This window comes from Phasianus colchicus, chromosome 1 (assembly GCF_987193195.1).
Source record: "Phasianus colchicus chromosome 1, bPhaCol1.hap1.1, whole genome shotgun sequence".
Lineage (NCBI taxonomy): Eukaryota > Metazoa > Chordata > Aves > Galliformes > Phasianidae > Phasianus > Phasianus colchicus.
The window spans coordinates 193,584,752-193,601,494 of record NC_143436.1 but is presented as its reverse complement, the minus strand read 5'-3'; the positions used below and the strand labels follow the sequence as shown (position 1 = coordinate 193,601,494).

Below are 16,743 nucleotides of genomic sequence, written 5' to 3'. Positions count from 1 at the left end.
GTTGGTACCCTGCCTGACAGGAGCAAGTCAGAGAAACATACCAGGCCCCCCCAAATGACAAAAGCACGTGTTGCATCACACTGAGTGACTGCTCACTGATGAAGGAGCTGGAAGAAGTCACACGCGCCTTGGCTCTGACTACAAGGCAGCATGGTCACTGCTCCCAGAGGAATTTAGATGTCAGACTTGCATGGATTTCATATATTTTTCAAAATCTGTTATTTGTCACTCTGCACACCAACTCCCCATGGGGATAATTGCCTTTTCCCTACCTCAGAGTTGTGCTGAGCGGCAATGCACCCACTGACATCCCCAGGGCCACAGCTGCAGATGCTCCAAGGAGCAGACAGCAGTGGCCAGGCTGATGAGCTCTTCCTAAACACCATTCCCCAAAGATACTGGGTGTTTTTTTTTAATTAGTTTTCATGGTATTTACTGGTTCAAATGGAAGAGAGTGGCTCCTTCCCAATCTATCAGCAACTTCTCTATCTCCTGCCTTGACTGGAGCTCCACCTTTCCCAGTTAGCCAGTACCCTCCTGGATGCTCACTGCTGGTGCTTCTCCTCTCGGTGCTGCTGGACACTGCACAGACTGATGTTCCAACCCCACAGAGTAATTTTACTTCCTTATAATAATCAGGTTAAGGATTGGATGCCTTCTGTCATCAGTCAGATACATACATACCAACACATCTTGCATATCTTTTCCAACCTTAATGATTCTATGACATACATACAGAGGTCTGATGAAAAACCTATGGCAGCCTACTTTTCAAATAGAGCTGAAATCCCTAAATCAGGCTTTCAGTTTGCTGGTTTCTGAAAGGAAATATATATTGAAATAGAGCCATTCACATCCCAGTTACTTTGTGTACTTCAGCTAAAACAAACTAAAAAAATTACTCTGGAGTTGATACAAATAAAAGCAGATCTAAGTCTGAAAAGTCTTTTTTTCCTCAAAGTTAAGTACCTGCTGATAGTATAGGTATAATAATTAGGGATTTTTTGTGTTCAAAGTGACTTCTACTTTTTCCTTATAAGTAAATAAAGGCTTGTAATTCATCTAATAGAAAAATAAAAGCCCTAAAAGGTGCCTGCATATTTATACGCTTATTAGGTTGTTCCAGCCTTTATTTGAAAGTTTACTTGGACATTTTCCTGGAAGTATAGAAATTATATTATAGACATTATTACCTTTCTGGAATGAAAGGAACTTTGATAGAATAGCCTACTGTATCTTCAAAAAGTAGCATGCTTCTTAAGTTCCATGTGCATTATATTTGCGATTTACATGGGGATTTGTAACAGCAGTGCTGCTCCCTGGGTGTTACTTACTTTGGATGGACTTCTCTAAGGCTGAGTTTACACAGCTGTGGAAGGAAAACCTACCCACAATCAATTAAAAAGTGCAACACAAATCCTTCGGACAGCATTCTCAGGCTGTCCTGCTGCTGAGACAGCTACTATTCTCCTGGAATGAGTGCTCTAACTGTATTAAACTTAGTCCTAAACAAAATAAGCTTTTCCTAATTTTCACCATTTAAGTAACATAAAGACCTGCCTTTGTCATTTAAACTTTAAGCTGACTAAGCCTCATAGAAACAGAACCTTAAGGAACTAAAGCAATTAAATCTATTTACAGAGGTCAGAAGAGTATCTTGGCTTTAGACATGATGGGCTTGTATGGTCTGTGGTTCTTATTCATGCAAACTCTCAGATTATAGGTTGACAGGTGGCACAGGAAGTCATCTTTGTTTCCCTCCTGATCACAGAGTGATGCTGAGGCGGTTCTGTGAGGTCACCAGTGTGCTGGTACTACCTGCACTTCTGATTACTGAACAAGTAGGATAACCACACAAATGAGACCCCAGACACCCTGTCTTTGTGTGCGATGTATTTATTGCCAACCTGCTGAATCCTACACACAAAGAAGACTTCGGGGAATGCTGAATGTCTACAAGCCAATGCAAAAAGCACTAAGAAAAAAAGGAAGGAGGATAAATAACCAGGCAGCTGAAAAGCCTCAAGTCTAACTAACTCACCAGCACATCAATAAAACAATAACGTCGTCAACCCACCATGGACTCCGAACAATGCTTTTTCTGTTGTTCTGCTAATTAGTAAAAGAAGAGATTAAGGTCTTTAATCTCACTTGCTTTCTTTTTCTCCCCTCCTTTTACCTTGAGGCTGTGTGTATATGTGTACATATATATTCCCTAAATGAACAAAGAGAAAGAACATACATTGTGATGTTGAAAGCATGAGGTGGGGTGTGAGTCTGGCTTTATTTCCAACAAGAGTGTCATCTACATGATTTCAGATTTAAATGTGCTGTGACTGCCAGGAGTCAGATGTGCGTGTGTGTTGCAGGGTGGGAGGGGAGGGGGAAAGCTGAACAGAGGATATGAATTTTAAGCAGTTTCCTGAATGAATGACACTGTATTTCCCCCTACTCTCCTTAGGATGACAATTCAGAGGAGATAACCTTCTCCTTTGAAAAGCCCTGAAGGGAAAGTTTGTTTTTACCATAACAAATGCAACAAAAGAAAAGAAGAGGGAAGCTGGGAAAAGGGTGGTGGTGAGGGGGGACAAATTAAATGTCAAACTTTCTCTCCTTACTTAGAGATAACAGGGTAGTAGGAAACCTTCCTAGAAGCTTAACATAAACGGAGTTAAGCTGTTGCCAGCTGCAGTAAACCTCTCCCTCACCTTTCTTTCTCTCTTTCAAGATATCTTTGAATGCCCTCTCCTTCATCATAAATCAGACCTGAGAGCAATTATCACTCCAGCCGGATGGCAGCGGCCTGAGTGGACACTGCTCTTCCACCATCCTAATCTGTACTTTGTCAGGTTACACTCCACTTGATGAAATCTCACATTTCCTTGCCAATGAGCGTTACCTCTCTCTTTATGACTCACTGTCTTGCAGCAGAGAGCTGTGAATCCCATTCTTCTTCAGATTTGGTTGAGCGGGTCCAATAGTTGGCTGAGCTCCCATGTGGGGAATCTCAGAATATCCCAGGGGTCTGAGCTTCCATCTGGGGAATCAGGGCATCCCAGGGTATGGGGTCTGAGCTCCAATGTGGGGAATCCCAGGGCACCCCAGAGTTTGGAGTCTGAGCTTTCATCTGAGGATTCTCAGGGTGTCCCAGGACATGGAGTCCTGCCTCAGATACTCACCGACAGACATCTCTCAGCCCCTCACAGGGTAAGGTGGCTGCAGAATCCCATGTCTGAGGGTGAGCGCGAGGTGCGGACGCTCATCACAGCTCTGGCTTTCAGCACTTTGTTTGGCTCTTCCATCCCTCGGTGACAGGTCGAGGAGACCCTCCCAGACAAAGGGGTGCTTTGGGAGAGTTTTGTAGCCCACAGAGAGCGAATAATAAGGCGAAAGCAATGGAAGGAGCCCCAGCTTCTACTAAGTTGCACTGCAACTCTGAAGTTTCTGAGCTCTGCCCAGGTACCGCAGTGAGCCCATCCTCACCTCAGCCCCACAGCAGCACCGACCCTTTCCAACAGAGCTTTTCTCACGCGGCATGGAGTGATTTTTAAATACATTTACCCCCTTTACTCCCCTCTATTCTACACTTTCCCAACAAAACCCAACACCAAACCCCAACCGGCCGGCAAACCCCCGCGCACGGCTGTCAGACGTGCAAATAAAGGACGGCAGAAAGAAGTCACTCACCGTTGGCGGCGACACAGAGGTTTCCAGAGCCGCTTTGAACTAAGAATGAGTTAGGGACAAACTCTTCCTCAGAATCAGAGTCCGCGGGCGGCTGGGCCGCTCCGTTGCCCAGCAACCGCCCCGCGCCATCATTGGCCGGCGGCGAAGGGGGGGGGGAGGGGGACTGCTCGGGGGGTGTGGAGGAGGCGGACGAACAGCGCAGGGGAGGACCTGAGGGCCACAAACACACACGGACGGACACAGAGAGAGAGAGAGAGAGAGAGAGAGAAGAAAGAAAATAAACAACGCAGTGACGCTACGCAGACAGAGAGACAAAATAAAGTCGGGCTAGGGCTCTGGGAAGGGGTGCCCGCGGTGCTTTGCCCGCTCTGGAGCACTGCGCATAGCTGCCCGCAGGCGGCTTCAATGAGGGGCACCCACAGGACACAACCACCCCTAAAAACGAAAATCCAAGCTTTTGTAGGGTTTTGGCAGCTGGTGCAGCCCCTGGTGCGAGGCTTGCATCGTGTCACAGCGCGGGCATTGCCAAGGAGGCAGAGCGCAGATGCTGGGCTGCGTTGTGCTGAAGGGAAAGTTTTGTGTTGTGTTATATGAGGTAATTTCTTTTTCACACTTCGTATCCAGACACTCACATCCCTTTCAGGATGGGATTTAACCGTGTCCGTATCAAGTTTTTGAGCCAAAAAGAAAAAAAAAAAAAAAAAAACACCTCACAAAGCTCAGGAAAGAGCGTAGCTGTGTGCTGTTGAAGCGCATCAACAAAGTGACAAACAGAGCAAACTCTGCACTGGTTCGTTTTGGTAAATAAACCACCACAAATGCAGCTTTCACAAGAAAGTAGGTCCTCAGGTAACATTTGTCGTAAAGCTGCATTTGATGAAGGAAATGTTGCTGGCGACTTCAAAAAAATGGGATCAGGTGCGTGGAGATGTGATAGATCCAATTTGAAAGATGTACCACCAGCAATTAGTGGTATCAGGGTCTTATTCTCATCAGATCAACCCCGAACTGGTGAAATCGGGGAAATGCAGGGGTCAGACCTAAACCAAACTGGTAAAATCAGGGAAATGTGGAGGTCAGATATGCGCAGTGCATCAGTAAAAGGCTTGGGGTTATGAACACAGACATAAAGTATGTTAAAATACAGGACAATGCATTGAAACGTGAATATTTCCCCTTGATGCATTTTGATATGAAAACCATTATGATTAATTTCCCACATTTCCCCAAATGCTGAAATGTTTTCATGCGAAATTCATCAAAATGAAAGAGAAACAGCACAAAAAAACAAACAAACATTAAAAAACGTTTCTTAAAAAAAAAACCAAAACCCTACACGTTTTGAACATAGCACAACACACAACATAACTGCACAGTAGTTTCTTCTAAACACAACATGAACGCTATAGGAAAGCACACAAATCAAAAACAAGTGGGTTTAACATTTAAATCCCCCCAAACTGGTTCTGTTTTAAGTTTCTTTGCTCGGTCATCATTTTTGCTCGTGATCAGCCCTTGGATGTTTCCTCCCTGGCATATGCAGGTCTTATAAGTTGCAAAGTATAATCAGAGCAGAAACTGTAGTGTTGGAGGAAAGCCTGGGGCCAGGACAGACCATAGAACTGCACCTATGCTCAAAGACAAGTGACCTCCTAGAGAGGAAACCAGATCTAGTATAGAGCCTATGTTTTCTTGCATACACATCAGTCTGTGCAGCTTTCAGACTGCATATGGTAAGATGTGGACACTGTGTGTTTTGTTTTGTGGAGTTATCTGGGTTTCCTTCCTTCTGACATCCTTCCAGGCTGGGAAGTTCCTCCTTTAGGAATGTTTTCTTTTAGGAATCTGTAGCCTACTTCACACTCCCTTTTCACAGCACTGAGTCTGCAGCCTTTCCTTTATATTTACTATAGGTAGGAACTGGAGAGAGCAACCAAAAAAAAAAAAAAAAAAAAAAAGGAGGGTGGAGAAGAGAGGGTTGTGTGCAGTTCTCCATGGTACTGTGGGAGGCCCTGAAAGATGTTCAGCAGGTACAAGCAGAGGAAGGTTCAACAGGTAGGCTTGGAGTGACAGATCTCAGATCCCAGAATCCTAGAATCATAGAATGCATTGGATTGGAAGGGACCTTAATGCATGTTTAGTTGCAAACCCCTGCCATGGGCTGGTATCCCCCCATCTGTTTTTCCCCGGGGCTGCCCAGGGCCCCATCCAGCCTGGCCTTGGGCACCTCCAGGGATGAGACATCCACAGCTCTCTGGGCAGCACTGCCAGGGCCTCACTACCCTTTGATTAAATAATTTCTTCCTAATATCTAATCTAAATCTCCCCTCTTTTAGTTTAAAACTATTTCCGTTTCTCCTATCGCTATCGGACTATGTAAAAAGTCAGTCTCCCTCCTGTTTATAAGCTTCCCAGAGACACTGGAAGGCCAGAATGAGGTCTCCCTGGAGCTTTCATAGAATCATAGAATCATAGAATGGCCTGGGTTGAAAAGGACCACAATGTTCATCTAGTTTCAACCTCCCTGCTATGTGCAGGGTTGCCAACCACCAGACCAGGCTGCCCAAAGCCACATCCAGCCTGGAGAAGCTTTATTTTGTTCAGCCTGGAGAAGCTTTCCCTACTCCAGGCTGAACAAGCCCAGCTGCCTCAGCCTTTCTATGTAGAAGAGGTGTTCCAGCCCTCTGATTGTCAGCCTCAGCTGCTTACCTGTGAAACAGGCTGACAGTACACCATTACACTATAATGAGAGGTACAGACATTTGAAAAATGGTCTCACACTAATAGGAGGAAGACTACAGAAACAGATAATGAGAGACTCCTACTACAATCCCATGAAAAAGGGAAGTGCTGCTTGCAGTTGTGGATTCAAACGTATGCAGAGACTATTAATTTTGTGTTCTTCTTTGGGTGAGGACAAGACACAGGTCAGATTATGTTGTCCTTCATCCCACACACCTCTATCCTATTGCAGATGAGCAAAGCTTTGCCGTGCCACAGACTCTGATGTGCAAATGGCTCTGGAGATTCAGCTCTTGTTCTGCTGCACTCTTCAAGGAGACTAGTCTACTCTGTGTCATTTCTACATAGTTGCAAGTTGGGATTTTGGTAAAGGCTTTCCTCCACCTCCCAATATTTTAATTTTGTCAGGGCTAAAATGAAATTCACAAGAAAAAAACAAAAACCAAAAAAAACCCAACAAAAGTACTCTATGAAAACTTTAAATTTTTAATCAACTGCACCACTGCAGATTGCACACGGGAAGTTCCCATGGGCTTTCATGGTCGTTACGTGCGCTTTCAGCAGTGTGCGAACTGACCTTTACAAGGGAAGATTCCTTAGGAATCGTGCATACTAACCACAGTACTGAGGGCTGTGCTGCTGTGAAGGGCACTGGTGCATACAACCACATTCTCTGAAAAATTCCCTCTTGGGCAAGCAATATTGGGGAGATTTTACAAGGTATTGGATGGAAGGTGTGGGATAATCAGCTCTGCTGACAACACCCAGTTAAAATGCATGAGGAGCAAAGCGATGCCTTCCTTCTTAACGTGTCAGCAACTGTGTAGACAAGAGTATCTTAAGTTGAGGATTCTTTAAGAGAATTGCCTCCTTTTCTCTGCTTGGACAGAAAGCCAAAAATTAAATCTGACCTTTTCACAGAAAATAAACGAAGGGAGAGATGAAAGATACAAGTCTGTATCCTTCTCAGGCAAGTATCTCATTGAATTTACTGTGACTGCAGGCCCAAGTAAAACAAGCAGGATTCGGCCCATAAACTTTCATTCCAGCTGCCAGAGCAAAATTTCTAATTGATTAGTACAAAATAAATTCACAGCAATACTGGGTTGCTATGGAACTTGAACAAGTAGGCCAAGTCACTTTGCAGTATGTGCCATTTCTCCTTCAAAGATACAAAACAGAAGGACTAGATAACACATTATGCACACTCTTGCAATTTGGAAAGTAACTCAAAGAAAAACAAAACGGGTTCCAAGTTTGGACCCCTTGGCATCAATTTGTTACAATCTTATATAATTTGTCCGCTTGCAGTGAACAGTCAAAATTATGTTCTTTGGACTTGAGGCAGGAATAATACAAAAGTTGAATGTCTCTGAAAGAATGATCAGTTGCTTGCACAAAGTTGGAGGAAAACAGAACACAACCTTGTATTTTATCTGTGTGTCAGGATTTCAGATTAAGATTAAAAATATGAGGGAAAGATATGTTACAGTCTCCAATAGATTTATGAAACTGCTTAGCAAACACAAACTTTGGAACTAGGCTAACACAAAGAAAGTGTTTCCCAACTTAACCATGGAGCTCTGTGAAATTTAGGCAACAGCTTTAAATTTAGCGAAGAGTCAGACCAGAGCAGCCTCTAAATAGGGGAAAGTAAGACAAACAATAAACATGCCTTCAGTTTATGCTACACATTTGGCTGTAATATTTCAAAATACTGTGTGTTTCTAGAGTTACTCTGTTATGTGGAGATTCTGGCCTTCAGAGATCAAGAGCTGATTTAAAACGGGTGTATTCATCTAGTGTGAACAGAAAGGCTGCCAGGAATACAGAACACTCAAGGAGATGCTTTTAGATGAAGGACAGTAAATTTTTTCAGAGGCTATATTCTGTGGAATATGCCATATGTTTACAATTTGACTCAAAAGAATTAGAAAAGTGTACAAATGCTGACTTCTCACGGAACAGATACCACAAGACAATGGAATTTAATAGTGGCCAATATACCCCGAGTGGTATTATCTGCAATCAATAAATCATTAATATCCTTTTTTTCCCAACGGTATCTTCTGTCAGGTCTCAGACAGGAATCTTTAAGATCTTTACAAGCACTGAGTATGTAAGCTTTGAAATTGACAGAAATCCTGGGGTCTGTTATCAGATTGGCTGATAAAGCAGGATTGTCTGGGGAGCAGACTTGTACTTCTTACAGATAAGGGAACTGAGGCACGGAGAAGTCCAAATGCTTCAAAATGCTATTGCTTCCTGTATCTGTGTACTGTATTGCTAATCATCAATAAAACAGCTTAGAAAACTCAGAATATTTTAAATCAGTAATTACCACTGTAACAGAGGGAGGGGGAAGGCAAGCAGAAGTACGATTGTCATACAGCAAAGGCAGCAGATATCAGGTAAGAACTTTTGTGTAAAGTCCTGCCACTGAAAATGCTTGGCCTTATCCAACTTTAAATATGAATGTCTGTAGCAATGGGATTGGTTGAACCTTAATGACAGGGGCAGCTCAAGCACTGTTACAAATAAAAGTGCATCACAGCACAGGTCTGGCATTAATGTGTGGAATGGGAGTTCATACAAAGGCTGTATAAATGCAGCAAAGTAGTGTGCTGGCTGGGTTTATTATCCTGTCAAAAGAAGGAGTGTAAACAGATGCTTTTGTCTTTGCACAGTTGTTTTGAGAGATCTTTATTGACATCCAAACCAAATCTTATTGATCTGTATTAAAATTATAGCTAGTCTTGTGCTGCAGAAAGCCATGACCTATTTACACAATGGAAACACATAGGTACCTCTATCTCGCAAAATAAGCTAATTAATAAATAAATCTAAAACTCAGGCAATTTCATCCCGCAGCGTATCTGATTGATTAAAACCCCACAAACATGAAGAACTGCATGGCTGAGATCTCTGTATGTGAAAGGCCTGGCTTGGTGGCAGGCAGTGGGCATTGGTTCATCACAGTAGCATCTCCAAGATGGATTGCCAACACGTGGGACAAGGTGGGAAGGGCGATGTCCTGCAGGATGTGAAAGGCTGTGAATGGTAGTATTCCAGAGCATCGAAGATCCTACTGAGTTGAGGAGGGGAGTAGGATAACATCTGCCATTTAACTTTTCAAACAGAGGGAGAACATAGTATTTGAAGACAAATATTGATTATCACATGTTAAAAGACTGCTTTCTCAGCATCAATGAGACTCACTCCTTCAGAGATGAAGAAAGAAGAGATTTTCCTGGTGGACAAACATTGTTCATGCCTTTCAATTGGCAGCATATCGTGCCTTTCCTGCAGACAGCATAAAACACTGCTAGAAAAAGAGCAAGCTGAACTAGCTTCATGGCAAAATGTGTCATTGAATCATAGGAGAAAGGAATTGTGCAGATTTATTGCTGTTCTTTAACAATAAGTGGTCACAACATTGTTAGCTCAACAGGGAATATATATATTGTGTTTAGAATTGATTAAAAAAGCAGTCTTGGAAAACTACTCATAGTTATTTATATTTTCTGAATTTCCACCTGCACTTATGTTTATTTTATTTAATTTAATTCTGTGTATTTGATTTATAGCTACGAAGCCAGAGGGGAAAATAAATGAAATAAAGGGGACAAATGAATATCATCTTAACAAGAAAAACCTGGGCAGCTGCCATGTCACCAAAATTAAGAAATGAATAGTTGGGCCTTGAAAATGAGAAATAATCACATGCCCTGTATGAAGACTGGCATATTGGGAAAAGGGGCCATGCAAGGTTAAGAAGAAATGAATAAATTCACTTGGACTGAAATGGAGTATGAAGAACATATGTTATACAGACTTCACCAGCCTTGTGGGTGATTTGTGTTATTCATCCCAAACTGTGGGGTTTTTTTTCCTCTCCTTTGATATGAAGAGAAGCAATAGTTCTCTTCATCATTGTGCAAAGATGGGATAATTTCTATCAAGGAGGTCACAAAGTCATCGTCAGTAGGAATTCCAAAACAGCCTTGTTGGGACAGGGCAGAGCATGGGTAGACCTTCCTCTGGCTGGAAAACATCTAGAACAGGTGCAGTCTTGCTACCTGCCTCTGTCCCAGTGCAGATTATGGACTGTGCATTTGAGCCTTTTGTAATTATTCTGCATATGAAGCAAAAGGTGGAAAAGGATGAGAAATACCTCAGACCTCAGGTCTCCTTTTCCCCAGCTCCTCAGGTTATTAACCCAGTCCAAAACAGCAGAAAACAATTATCCACTGAGCAAGATGAAGAGGAGCAGGGAGGAAATTGTTCCCTGCTGAAATGCAGTTCCTCTGGGGCTAGAGGTGCTCCAGAGCAGCAAAGCAGTACTTGTAATTTTTTTTTGCCAACACAAGAAAATAATACGGCAGATTTTCAGAAAATTACATGGGCAATTGCCTGAGCCAGATACTCAGCTTGCTCATTTGTAGGCACAACAGTAGAAACAGATTGTGCAAGTTAGCTACACAATTTTCTGAACATACAGCAAGGCTGAGATTGTGCTGTTATTCAAAAACAAAACCAGGTAATTTAATTTCCAAATATATGTGATATCGCTCGTATCTCTTTCCAAATCAAAGAAATACAGATCAAGAAAGAGACTCTTCTGATTGCACCAGCATAAACAATTCTAATCACCGTAGAACATTTATATAGTTCCTTGTGAAATATTTATGCAAGTAGTTCGCATAATCTAAAGTTTTAAGGGAAGCACAAGCTCCTAATTATGGATCAGCATTACAAAAGCTCATGCAGCTTTACTCAAACTCAACTTGTAAAAGAATAATGTAATCAGTAGGAAGGCTGATGAGCTGCCCGTGAAATGGCCTCTCTCAATCTGACACTAATGCTCTATCTGATCCAAAACACCCAATATAAAGTATAATGTTCTTTGCAAATGATTACATGCAAATCTCCTAAAAGGTCCATTCTCCCATATTTGAACACCAAACTGTAGGCTTTGTAGAAATTGCTTTCTCTAAGCTTTATGCTAACAAAAAGCTTTACACTAGCCTTGCAAACTATGTAGTGATTGGCTCGGTCAAGGCAAAGCACCCTTTCTTATTGCTTTTAACCTTGCAGAGAAGTGTTAATGTGTATGGACCACTGTAATACTTTTTCACCTGCCTCAGGAACTAACATTGATGCAAATACCATATAGTGTTGTCTTACAGGCAAAAGACCAACAAATGCAAAAGCTCAGCTCATGATCACTGCTACTTTTTGAGACCTGCACAGTGAGCCCTGGCTGATGCAGGTGGGTAGGTATTTATGTAGAACATTACACCTGGCGAGACATGATGAGGGAAATTATGTTTGTGAAGAAATATATCTTCCCCTGTTACTGAGAGAAGGAAAATCGCTTGAAATGAACAAAGGTTATAATTCTAGGAGAAATCCAGGAATTTTTAGGAGGAAATGAATGAATGGCTAATATGGCATTGCACAGCATAGTCACTACAGGGCTCTGTGCAGTCAGGGCAAGTGCAACTGTACTTTCCAGAGGCCACTTATCCTGTCTGCAATTTGAATTGGACTGTCTTGTTTCTTTTCACTAATTAGACAGAGAGCCTTGGGTTTCCAGTTGGATATTAGGAAAAATCATTCCTCGAAAGAGTGGTGATGCATTGGCACAGGCTTCTCAGGGAGGTGGTGGAGTCACTGTCTCTGGAGATGTTCAAGAAAAGGGTAGATGTGGCACTGAGAGACATGGTTTAGAGGGCATGGTGATGGATTAGTGGTTGGACTAGGTCTTGGTGATCTTTTCCAACCTTGTTTTTATGATTCTATGATTTCATGATCGGGAGATCCTCAATCAGCTGCCTAAATGAAAGTGGCATGAACTCTGGGCTTCATATCTAGAACCAATCTGAACACAAGTCAGTCTATCTGAGACATTTTTGTCAGTGATGTTTCATTTGCTCCATACACAATACCTGATGTCCTGTCAGGTGCGCAGATTTATCGCTTGCCTTCCAAGCTTGTAGACAAAGACACTGTATAGAAGTGAAGCAAGCTGATTAAACCCACAGCAGCTAGAGATAAAAGTTGTAACGATGGAGAATTTTGAAGCCAGAATATCTTATGCTTCTCTTGGAAAGAAACATAATTTGCCTGAGTAAGGACAGTCCAAGGAAAACATGATGTTGGAGGTCTCTGGAGCGTGACAAAGAGGTATCAAAGTTATAGTACAGTGAGAACGCAAGCCATCTAGTTATAAACACCCTGGGGATGAAATTTGGGATGAGAAGAATGTGGCCTGAATAAAGAGATCATATCTGTTCCAATTTTGGTTAAAATTACTGTTGTCTTTCTGTGCTACGTTAAAACTAATGAACTTGTTTAGCCTTTTATCCTTATTAGGACAATTTCCTCCTGCTTCCACTCTTTACCCACATTATGCTTGGATGTTTGCATCTGTAAAATTGTGTGGAGGTTTTTTTGCAGTGGTTGTTATTTGTTATATTCTAGCCAACATCCCTTAATTCTGAGAAGACCTTTTTTTTTCCAGTGAACGATTTCAAACAAAGCATAGAGCCTCCCTTCAGCATCTGAGAGTCGTGGTTCAGAAGATCATTCTCTCTTCAGCTAAGGAAAGAGATCAAGGCAACATAGCGCTAAAAGATTCTTCTGAGATAGACTCTGTAAAGAGTTAATAAGAAAGGTTTTTTTCCATAGCAGGTTCCTTCTGTGATTACCCCTGGGACCCTGGAGTTGAAAACAGAAGGGGAAGTCACCTATAAAGTGTGAAACTGCTGCAGAAGAGGAAGAGTAGCTGTACCAGAGCAATGCTGAGCCTGCTCAGTTCACATGCTCTAGACAGCAGCAGTCTGGGCAAGGTACCATGCTAAAAGGAGCTGCACTACGTGCCAGCACCTGTGTACAAGGCTGTACTGTGAGCATGGCAGTCTGCAGGATTCAAACTCTATCTGTCTGTGCCCAGGTTGGTTCTAAGTGCAGTTCCCTTGCCCCTGAATCCTCCTGGGGAAAGAACCCTTCAGACTTGTCATATGTGAGACATATGAACTGGACTCCCATTTGGCATCCACCTCATGCTCCCTCAGGGAAAGCATTTGAATCTTGCACATATCCTGTGCCTGGCATTTAAAGATCAGACCTGTCCTACATCTCCCAGGGTCACTTTGGACATTTTTGGCTTATTCTGCATGCTTTTTGAGACGTAGGCTGTTTCTCTTTGTGTGATTGTGAAGGTAGCAAAACAGAGGGACTTTGTGTTTGGCCACTGGGTGTTCTTGCAGTGCAAGCTCTAAGAGTAGAGAGGTTGTCTGTGTTCAAGTAGCTGTAATTATCATGAAGGAGGGCTTTCACAATGTTCTGCAGGCAGTGAGAGGCAGAGTCCATTTGCTACAATCTGAAGGCAGGAAAAGTGCTGTGCTTCCAGGGAGGTCAAAGAGAAGACCACACACTGAAAAAAGCTGCAAAGAAGCTGTGCAGTCCTCATTGCTCCAATCCAACATTTTGCCATATAAACATGCACTTCAACATCCTTTTCCCAGAAAACTTATTCAATTCTTGCTAAGGCAAAGAGCCAAAATACAGCTATACTTCTGTAGATGATTCTCTTCTCTCCTGGGAAAGATTGCTAGTCAAGAGGATTGCCCAAAAAGGTAGTGCAGGAATATGAATCTGTTATGCCAGAAAACAAAACCAAACAGAATATTTGCAGGTAAGGAACAGCAGTAACTTGCTCTAGTTTTAGATTGTTAAGTGGGAATTCCCAGTCTTGCAAAAAAGGAATGATTAGTTTTCCTGTTTTTCAGCAGACAACAAACCAACTTGCAAATATAATAACAGAAAACTGTAGAGATGTTATTGGTGTTATTGTGTTTATTTTTTCTCCAAAGTCTTGATTAAGATCTTTAGAGCCACAATCTGAATACTTTAATCATTGTGCTTTGCTGACTTCTGCCCTATAAGACAAAAAGGTTCACCTTAAGTTTGGTTCAGTTCCCTGCTCAGTAAGAAAAGCTGAAATTCTTCAAGGCACTCTACAAAGTGAGGTATCAAATAAAAGAGATAGAGGGAAGACAATTATAATTCAAAACACATACAGGGCAGGTGAGGATTATCTGTAAAAAAAAACAAAAAAAACAAACAACACTATAACAAAACCCACTAGTTGAGGAAAGGATTCACAGTACTGTGGGTTGTAATGTAGGGCAAAATGTTATCGTTCTTTCAGTTAGTGTCTCTGCGTCTCATCCTCCAGCCTCTTTTTTTACCAAGGTATCGTTAAAGGAAATTTTATCGTCCTCAAAAAAATCCATTTTAGAAAGATGAACTCAGTATTAAAAAAGAGTTTACTGCTTCAAAGTATGGCATACAAATCCGTGTTAAAATGCACTACAGGCTTTGCTACGACAGGGCAAACTGCTGGTCCATCTGATGTTCCAGCTATTCCCCTTCCCTGGCACACCCCTGGCATGCAGCCTTCCACTAAAGCTCTTAGTTACACCTTGTGCTGTAGGGGGAAAACATCTTCCTGATCCAAGTCATGAAATAAAGAAAGATGACTTATAGCCCTTATTTTTCTCCTGACTGTAGAGACTATGTGCCCTATGTATTCCAACTCACAGGCATTATTTTTTTTTCTCATTCTAAGGTGTTTGTCTCAAAACTAACATGAAAGAAGTAGTTTCACATACTAGGTATAAAATAATCACTGCTTCCCTTTTTTAAAATGTAATAATTTTGATATTATTCCATGATAAATGCTAACAGAAGCAGGGAGTTCTGCTTGTTTTGGATAAGGTGAAGCCCTTGTAGGTTATCTTGTCCGTTTCTGAGGGTTACCAAAGTAGCTATTCAGTATAGCATAGAAGTCCCTGCAATAACAAATCTAATTTTAAATTCCTGGCCAATTAGGCTGGGCAGCCTGTTCGTGAGTCGTCCAGGTCCAACACCTCCCACTCTCAGATGTACTTACGCCATGCTGTACGAGGCACTCTTCATTAGTCTGGTGAGCTGACTGAGTAGCATAGTGGTCTCTCTTATCTCTGATTTGGATGATTACCTACCCATCCTCTTTGACAGCTTTGACCTTCTGTACACCAGACAGTATCTTGTACAACTATTTTCTTTCAGTCTTACATTTCTTTCAAAGCCAAGGCCCGGATCTGGATGCAGGGAGCAGCCCCAGCTGCCTTTCATCAGGTTGCTGCAGAGTCCACATGTGTTTGGCCAACTGGCTGGAGTGGGAATCTCATATGGAACAGCCCCCCAAGGCTCTGCTGTGGATGTCACAGCACTTCCACCATGCTTTAATGAGCAGCACTGGCTTCAATTTTGCCCTAATTTCTACCTTTTGGCTATCTCTGCACACACTCATATGAGCCCCTTTTTCCCCACACTCTTTTAAATATTCTCTGCACAGATCCTGCATACATAGAGAGGATCTTTTCCCTACCCTGGACTATGTTTCAAGTGATGCTTTTCGTCTTAAAAAAAAATAATGGAGAAAGAAGTTAACCTAAAGCCAAGTTTTTCACAAGGCTATATTGTAAATCTCATGGGAGAATTACACACAAAAAACCTTGTACGTATGAAACTTCCCAGCAGTATTTTATTACAGTTTTCGTGTACTATACAGTAGCCATGTTATTTCTCTGGGCTGTTTCATCAGCTTCCTTTCTAATGTCACATCCTATATCATGATCTTATCAGCAAAAATGATAGTAGAAACTTTGCTCCGACTTCAACTCTTCAAATGTCCATTTATCTCACCATTATAAAAATGCTTGGAAAAAAAATGTATTTGCCAATGATTTCACTCCATCACCTGGAAGAAACTCAAAGGAAGGAAGTGCTAAAAGATGACTTGGAAAAAATTAAACAAACGTAACAGCTATTGCTTATCAGTGAGAAAAAGAAGATAAAATAAGCAGGGTTTTTTGTGCTAGGATAATTATCCAGACCTTCAATTTCCTCACTTAATATATTTATTTAGACACTATAATTAAGCCATTTAATTGCTCAGTATCCTCTAAGAACTGACCTTGATGTGTATAATAAACTGATATTAGAGCAAGATGGGAAAGAATAACTAAAATGAACTTGAAAAGTCTTGAAGCAGCAAAAGAACTTCAAAACGTATGACTTTTTGGTTCCATGTATGATCAGCTGTCTTTTATTCATGAAGTGTTAAAGATCACAGAATACAGCAAAATGAATGTAAATTATGCTGGGGAAGACTCCTGAAATCCCAGATGGCCTACCAGCTCGATCACAGGACTCCCCAATTCTTAAGGTTTCTGTGCTTATTAAGTATCTTCCTACCTA

General features: G+C 41.9%; 1 protein-coding gene across 3 annotated transcripts in view; it reads right to left on the bottom strand.

Annotated features, from left to right (window-relative positions):
* The window catches only part of TENM4 (teneurin transmembrane protein 4), a 750,922-nt gene that overhangs the window by 254,656 nt on the left and 479,523 nt on the right, over positions 1-16,743 (bottom strand). For 2 of the 3 annotated variants that reach the window (XM_090134119.1, XM_090134120.1), the window contains one exon: positions 3,688-3,897. The exons of the other annotated variant lie outside the window; for it this stretch is intronic. In XM_090134119.1, the coding sequence (XP_089990245.1) occupies positions 3,688-3,897 (210 nt within the window). The remainder of the gene's footprint in view (positions 1-3,687; positions 3,898-16,743) is intronic. 3 annotated transcript variants of the gene reach the window in all.